Raw genomic sequence first — 7695 nt, forward strand, 5'->3', positions numbered from 1 at the left:
ATACTAGAAGTCCTAGCTATAGAAATTAAGCAGAAAAAGAAATAAAAGTATCTGTAATTGTAAATAACATCTTAGATGTAAAAAATCCTTTAAAAAATCCACAAACACGCCCAACATCAGAGCTACTAAAGAAATTCAGGAGTGCCTGGGTGGCTCAGTTGGTTAAACGTCTGACTCTTGATTTCAGCTCAGGTCTTGATCTCAGGGTCATAAGTTCAGGCCCTAGACTGGGCTCCACGCTGGCATGGAGCCTACTTAAAAAAAAAAAAGAAAAGAAAAGAAATTCAGCAAAATTGTAGCATACAAGATCAGTATCCTAAAAATCACTTGTATTTCTACAGGCTAGCAATGAACAATCTGAAAAGGAAACTTATAAAACAATAATTTCATATACAATAGTATCAAAAAGAATAAAATACTTCAGAAATAAATTCACTCAGGGAAGTACAAGACTTGTATACCCCAAACCACAAAACATTTCTGAAAGAAATTAAAGATGACCTCGATAAATGGAGAGACATTTTGTGTTCAAGGATTGGGGGACTTAATATTGCTAAAACGGCAGTATTTCCAAATATTCCCAAAGTGTTCTATAGATTCAGTGCAATCCCTACCAATATCCGAATGGCCTTTTGGGAAAAAAACAGAAAAAGTGATCGTAAACCTCATATAGAATTGCTACTGATCCCAAATAGTCAAAACAGTCTTGAAAAAGAACAGAGTTGGAGGACTCTCTTCACCTACTAGAAAGCTACAGTTATCAAGAGAGTGAGGTACTGGCATGAGAATAAAGACACAGATCTATGAATAGAATGGGGAGTCCAGACATTAACCATACAATTGGTGTCATCAAAGGTGCCAACACAATTCAGTGGGGAAAGAACAAGTCTTTCAACCAATGGTGCTGGGCAATGAGTGTCCACATGCAACACAATGAAGTTAGACTCTTATCTAACACCACATGCAAAAACGAACTCAAATTGGATCAAAGCCCTGAATCTAAGAACTGAATTTGTAAAATGCTAAGACAGGTGCAAATATTCATAATCTTCAGTTTAGTAACAGTTTCTTACATGACTCCAAAAGCATGAGCATGTAGGGAAAAAAATGAACTTCACGAACATTAACATTTTTTTGCACTGAAGGGCGCTATAAGAAAGTGAAATGACAATGAACAGGATGAGAGGAAATACTTGCAAATCCTGTATCTGATAAGGCCTAGTATCCAAAATATGTATAGAATAGTTAAAACCAACAAAAACGCAAACAACACAAGTAAAAACGGGCATAGAATCTGCAGCATCATTTCCCCAGAGACAGATCGGGGCCAATAAGCACAGGAGAAGATCCACATCAGCAGCCGCTGAGGAGCCACCAATGGAGAACACAAGGGCACGTCTCACCCGCACCCGGGTGGCTGTAGCCCTGGGACAGACGGCGGCGGCGGGAATGCAAAAGGCTCGGGGACGAGTCACATGCGGACTCGTTACACCGGCGCGCACACCTGCACCTGGCGGGCAGGCCTGCACCGGGGCGCACACCTGCACCGGGCGGGACGCACCAGCGCGCACACACCTGCACCGGGGCGCACACCTGCACCGGGCGGGACGCACCAGCGCGCACACACCTGCACCGGGGCGCACACCTGCACTAGACGGGCACGCCTGCACCAGGCGGGGCGCACCAGCGCGCACACACCTGCACCGGGCGGGGCGCACCGGGGCGCACACCTGCACAGGGCAGAGCGGATTTCCCGGCCGCGAAGAGGGCCTAAGTACTGGCCCGAGGGCCCCGCTCTGCGGACGCCCCGGAGGGGCGGACGGGGACTTCTCCCTCGCGGTGAGCAGAACACGGCGAGTTTCCCCTCACCGGGGACATCTTTAAGCCAGGACCACTCGGACACGCGGAACGCTGCCCGTGTAAGACGCAAGGCAGGTCCAGGGTCCCTTCGCAAAGCCAAGAAACGGGACAAGGAACCCAGGCGTCCTATAAACGTCATCTACAGCTTCCCCCCCACACAACTGTCCCCAGAGCCGCACACAGACGCGGAAGGCCAAGCCACTTACCTCGGGTCTGGGGAGGAAGACCCCGCCGTCCGCACGCGCGACGCCGCCACGGCGAGGCCCGCGCCGCACAAACCTACGATGACGTTCAAACTCCCCAGCGGGGCCTCGCCTTACCAGCAGCACACTCCGCTCGGCCGCGACACCCGCACCACCGGGACAGACACGACCTTGGCCCCTAGCCCGCCGAGCGTACCTGAGCGCCTCGACTGCCCCGCCGGCCACGCCCCCGCGCGAGAACGCCCCGCCGGCCACGCCCCCGCACGCGCACCCCCTCCCGGCCCCGCCCCCACCAACCGCGCCCCCGCCCGGGGGACACCCCGCCGGCCACGCCCCCGTGTGAGCGCCAACTCTGCCAGCCGCGCCTCCGACCTCGCCCCCCGTGCAAGGACGCCCCACCGGCCACGCCTCCGACCACGCCCTCGCACGAGAACCCCTCCTGCCGGCCCCGCCCGCCGACCACGCCCCCGCACGAGGTCGCCCCGCCGGCCACGCCCCATGATCGCTCCGCACCACCGGCTGCCCTGGACGCCGAGCTGACCACGTGCCACAACTACGCCTCCGCAACCCCCGTGGCGGGGGCGAGGGCGCGGTGACCCTCACCTAGCCGGCTCTCTCGGGCCACGCCCCTGCCGCTCTAGGCCCCAGGGACCCGCCTTCAGTGGCTCCGCTCCCGCCCAGGCCCCGTCCGGCCGAGCGCAGAGGCGCTGATGGAGTCGGAGACGCGGGTTCTGCGCGCGGCGGGAGGCTTCGGCCGGGCCCGGCGTCTGCTGGCCGCCGCCTCGTGGCTGCCGTGCGTGGCGCTGGGGCTGGCGCTGGGCTCGGAGCCGCTGCTGACCGCGCTGCCGGCGCACTACTGCCGGCCGGACCCCGCGCTGCTGCCCCCCGCGCTGCGCGTCCTGCGCGGGCCCGCGCTGCTCGACGCCAGCGTGCCGCGCCTGGGGCCCGCGCGCGCCCGGAGCCCCTGCCTGCTCCTGCGCTACCCCGAGTCCGCGTCCCGCGCTCGCCCCAACGGGACCCGGCCCTGCACGCGCGGCTGGTACTACACGCTGCCCGCCGCCGGCCTGCTGCGCAGCCCGGTCACCCAGGTGCGCGCCCGAGCCGCGGGGGGGCGTCGCACGGGCTGGGTCCCCGGCGCTCCGCCTTCCACCCGGCCCCCCCCCCCGCCTCCTCTCTCCTCTCTGTCCTTACATTTCCCCCGCCCCCCCAATCTCTGTGCCCCGTCCCCTGCTCCCCCTTTCCTCTGCCCCCACCTCCTCCTTCCCCCTTGTCTTCTGCCCTTGGTCTGCTGGGGCTGTCATGCTGCGCTCTTAGTTGGGGGTCAGATGATGCAGCAGATGCCCAAGTAGACGGGGGCTAGGCCTAATGGCAGAACTGCTGCCCGAGGTCCGCCAGTGTGGGCGGGCAGCCTGGAGGAAGAGGAGTTCAGCTGAAGGTATGAGCAAATAAGCGCCAGGTGGTCCGCGGTACGTGGCACTTCAGTGCCACCAACGTTTTGAGTAAGCTGTGGCTTTGGGCCATGTAGGTGTCGAAATTGGGTTCCCAAGACAGGAGGCTTTGAATCAAGGTAGCCACCCAGAAATAGCAAACCCTCCCGTTGATGTGCACACAAGCTGGCGGGGCGGGGGCAACTCAGCGGTCTGGGTGGGAAGAGATGGGGAGGGGGCAGTTGGAACCTCCCAGGCCCCTCTTCCTCTCCTTCCTCCCTCGGGCTAGGACCTGCCCAGCTCTGCCTCCCTCTTGGCCTGGGCCCCGCAGCCCTGACTCTGTCCCTGGGTGGATTGGCCCGTGTGGAAACTGGGACAGGGTTGCCACATCCCTGCCTGGAGCCCTGAAACGGGCTGGGCTTCTCCTCCGTCCCACTCTGTTCCCTGTGGCTCCTGCCCTTTCGTTGGGGTACTGATCAATCAGCCCTCCCCCCCAGCTTTCACGAACGTTTGGTTTTTAAACTAAAAACTCGGATGTAATGTGACCCCTAACAGTATGTTAGGTCTGAGGAGAAGGCGCCGACACCTGGAAGGAGAGGTGGGGAAGGGCAAAACTGAGGTCAAGGGCCCTTGTCTGGGAAAAGTGGGTGAGCCCAGCCCTCCAGCCCGTTCCCAGAATCACTCTTCAAACGAGCAGGGCAGGGGGAGAGAGGGCGCGGCCCTTGGCACAGCGGTAGGCCAGTCAAGAGTCACCTGTGGTGGGACGGCGTTGGCTGCCCGGAGGTGAGTGGGACCCTATCCAGAGAAAAGCGGAAAACAGACGTGGGGGTCCAGGTAGGGCCTCAGACCAGGAACTGTTCAAATCCCAGCGGAAGACTACTACCAGAGTCAGGAGAGTGTGCTGTGCGACCTTGAGCGGGACATCTAGGGCCCTTGGCAGCCTGACCCTCTGGGAACTCCGGCACGGGGGAGGGTGGACCTGGCCAGCCCACAGGTGACTGGTGTCCCCCGCAGTGGAACCTCGTGTGTGAGGACGGCTGGAAGGTGCCTCTGGAGCAGATGAGCCACCTCCTGGGCTGGCTGCTGGGCTGTGTCCTCCTGGGTGCAGGCTGTGACTGGTGAGGTGCTGGCCCTTCCCCTCTGCCCCAGGAGCCCTACCTTCAAGCTCTTCGGGGTCTAGCCAGATCCCCAAGTTGTCCTGACCCTCAGCCACGTGTGTCCCCGGCCGCCCCCCAGGTTTGGACGTCGGGCTGTGTTTGTGGCCTCCCTAGTGCTGGCCACGGGCCTGGGGGCCAGTGAGGCCCTGGCGGCCAGCTTTCCTGCCCTGCTGGCTCTGAGGCTGCTTCATGGGGGGGCCTTGGCAGGCTTTTCCCTGGCCCTCTACGTGGCTCGTGAGTACCGTGGGGTGCTTGCGGGGAGCACCCCCTCCGGCAAGGCCTCCCACTTGGCTGCGGGGCCGAGTCAGGTGGCACAAGAGGCCTCTCTGGCACTCCCACCGAGGGCCCTTCTGGGGAAGGCGGGAGGGGCACTCTTTGTTCTGTGAGCTGTGCTGTTGGTGGGAAGGTCCGGGAGCTGGAGGAGGCAGTGGGTGGCCTCAGACTTGGCAGGCTAGTGACTGGTCCCCCACAGCCCTGGACAGAGCAGCTGTCCCAAGAGGCCTTGGTCTCAGGCTGTTTCTGCTCAGGCCTGGAGCTGTGCGACCCCCCCCACCGCCTGGTGTTCTCCGTGGCGGCTGGCCTCTTCTCGGTGCTGGGCACCCTCCTGCTGCCCGGCCTGGCCCTGCTCGCGCAGGACTGGCGCCTTCTGCAGGGGCTGAGCGCCCTGGTCACGGGGCTTTTGCTGCTCTTTTGGGGGTAAGTGTGGTGGTAGATGGTTCAGTAACAGCGGTGGAGGCTGCGTGTGTAGCTTCCCTCCATGCATGTGGGACTGGGACAGGGACCCAGGAAGCCATGGCATGTTCTCTCCCCCTGGGTCCCAGGCGGGGGCATTGGCCTCGGTCATCCCTACAGAGAGGACCCGGGGGCATCCTCACCCCGCCCTTGCAGGTTCCCATCCCTGTTTCCCGAGTCTCCCCGCTGGCTGCTGGCCACGGGACAGCCAGCCCGAGCCAGGAAGATCCTGTGGCACTTTGCAGAAGCTGGGGGCGCAGACCCCGAGGACAGCTCAGAGGAAGAGAGCTCCCTGGCTACGGGTAATGCACCAGCCAGGAGAAGGGAGATGTGGGTGCTGGGGAAGGGGGAGAAGGGTCGGCCCCTCACCTGTGCCCCCTCATATCCCCGGAGCCACAGAACTGGACATGCTGGGTGCAGGAAGCCCCCAGCCCCGGTACCACTCCATCCTGGAGCTCCGGCACACCTGCATCGCCTGGAGAAATGGACTCATCCTGGGCTTCAGTTCGTGAGGAGGGGAGGGTGTGGGTGGGCTGTCTGAGCCTTCCTCCCAGGGTGGGTCTTTGGTTGCTGGAGTCCCCTGTCCTGGTTAGGACATAGCTGCCCCCTCCCTGCCTCCCTCCCTCCCAGGCTGATCTGCGGGGGCATCAGAGCCAGCTTCCTCCGCAGCCTGACCCCGAGTGAGCCCGCCTTCTACCAGCCCTACTTTCTGGGCGCTGGCCTGGAGGCCATAGCCACTGTGTTCCTGCTGCTGACGGGGGACCGCTGGGGACGACGCCCAGTCCTCTTGCTGGGCACCCTGGTCATGGGCCTGGCGTCCCTGCTGCTTCTTGCCGGGACCCAGTGTGAGTGTGGAGTCCTTGGTTTGGCTGAGGGTCTGATGTGGGGCACTGGGATCAGCCCCCTCCTGGGCCCACAAGTCAGAGGCACAGGTGTTGGAATGAAGCTGTGCCTTTTACCCAATTCATGTCCCCGCTGTGTAGCCAAACTGACACCCGAAGGATCCTACGGGAAGGGGCTCGATATAAGGGTCTGGTTCAAGTAGGGGCGGCCGGGAGCACCTGACACCCCCCGCCCAGCACAGGGTGCAGCCGCGTGGTGAAAGGCTGGGAGGCCGGGCCCCATGGGCAGTATGGGAGCCTTCTCCTTGTCCCCAGACCTGCCAGAATGGACCATGTGGTCACTCTCTGTCCTGGGCCTCCTGGCCTCCCAGGCCGTGTCTGCTCTCAGCAGCCTCTTTGCGGCAGAGGTATTGCCCACAGTGACCAGGTAAGGCCGCACCCAGCCTTCCCAGTCCTCTGTACCCAGGCTTCAGACCCGCCCTTCCCAGGGGGCTTGGGAGACACTGGTCACAGAAGGGAGTGGGGGGTGGGCAGAGTTGAGGCAGCCCCCAGAGAGGACAGAATCTCAGGGGAAAAGCCGGTTCCTCATTTCCCTAATGAAAAGAACAAAACTTGTTCCAGGATGGGGAAGAGAACCTCTTTCCACAAAAACTTTTGAGTTTGGTTTTCCTGGAGCCCCCACACTGTGCCCCCGCCACCTCCCGTCTCCCTGGCTACCCCCACCCCCCCCCAACACCAGGCCCTCTCCCGCAGGGGCGCCGGCCTGGGCCTCGTGCTGGGGGCCGGCTTTCTGGGCCAGGCGGCCGCCCCCCTGGCCGACCTGCACGGCCGGCGCGGCTTCTTCCTGCACCACGTGGTCTTCGCCTCCTTCGCCATCCTGGCCCTGCTGTGCGTCCTGCTGCTGCCGGAGAGCCGGGGCCGCGGGCTGCCCGCGTCGGTGCAGGACGCCGACCGCCTGTGCCGGTCCCCCCTCCGCGGGGGCCGCCCCGGCCCGGACCACCTGCCGCTGCTGCCGCCCACCCCCCGTCCGCAGTAGCGGTGCCAGGAGAGCTGGCCGCAGCTCCCTCGGGTGGCCGCGGGCCGGTGCGGCGGGGCTGCGGGCGGAGCCGTCCCTACCCCCACCACCCCCGCTAGGCCCCCGCTCCTCGCCTCCCCGCCCCCCAGGATAAAGGCATCCATGGAACTTGGCGTCCTCACTGCTTCCCGCAGGCCGCACCCCTGGGGCCCACCGGCTCCGTGTAGCTCACTACCGCCTGCAGCCCCTCCCACCATGCCCACGCCCTGGGGGGCTGCGGGAGGCTGGGGGCAGCCCAGTGCCGCAGACAGGAGCGGGTGGAGCTGGGCTCTGCAGGTCATTGCGCGCCCGCCATGGAGAGAAGAGCACGTTTTTAATTCTGGGGGGAGAGGGCTGCTTCCTTTCACACAAAGATGAGGTCTGCGAAAGTGGGGGGCGACTGAAAGCCGGGTTGTCTGG

General features: G+C 62.5%; 1 protein-coding gene across 8 annotated transcripts; it reads left to right on the top strand.

The window, feature by feature from the left end:
• Positions 1-2773: 2773 nt before the first annotated feature.
• On the top strand, positions 2774-7419 carry SLC22A31 (solute carrier family 22 member 31). Of its 8 annotated transcripts, none has more exons than XM_027617059.2 (9): positions 2774-3151; positions 4505-4608; positions 4727-4881; positions 5175-5343; positions 5536-5681; positions 5779-5887; positions 6010-6224; positions 6537-6648; positions 6975-7419. In XM_027617059.2, the coding sequence occupies exons 1-9, from the start codon at positions 2774-2776 to the stop codon at positions 7255-7257; spliced, it is 1671 nt and encodes a 556-aa protein (XP_027472860.1). In that variant the 3' UTR covers positions 7258-7419. The 8 variants fall into 8 exon arrangements, with proteins under 8 accessions (XP_027472860.1, XP_027472859.1, XP_027472861.2 ...); XM_027617058.2 differs by having other exon boundaries at positions 5773-5887; positions 6975-7293; XM_035724853.1 differs by lacking the exon at positions 2774-3151 and adding an exon at positions 3388-4273 and having other exon boundaries at positions 5773-5887; positions 6975-7413.
• The last annotated feature ends 276 nt before the right edge of the window (positions 7420-7695 follow it).

The sequence above is a fragment of the Zalophus californianus genome, chromosome 17, assembly GCF_009762305.2.
Source record: "Zalophus californianus isolate mZalCal1 chromosome 17, mZalCal1.pri.v2, whole genome shotgun sequence".
NCBI lineage: Eukaryota > Metazoa > Chordata > Mammalia > Carnivora > Otariidae > Zalophus > Zalophus californianus.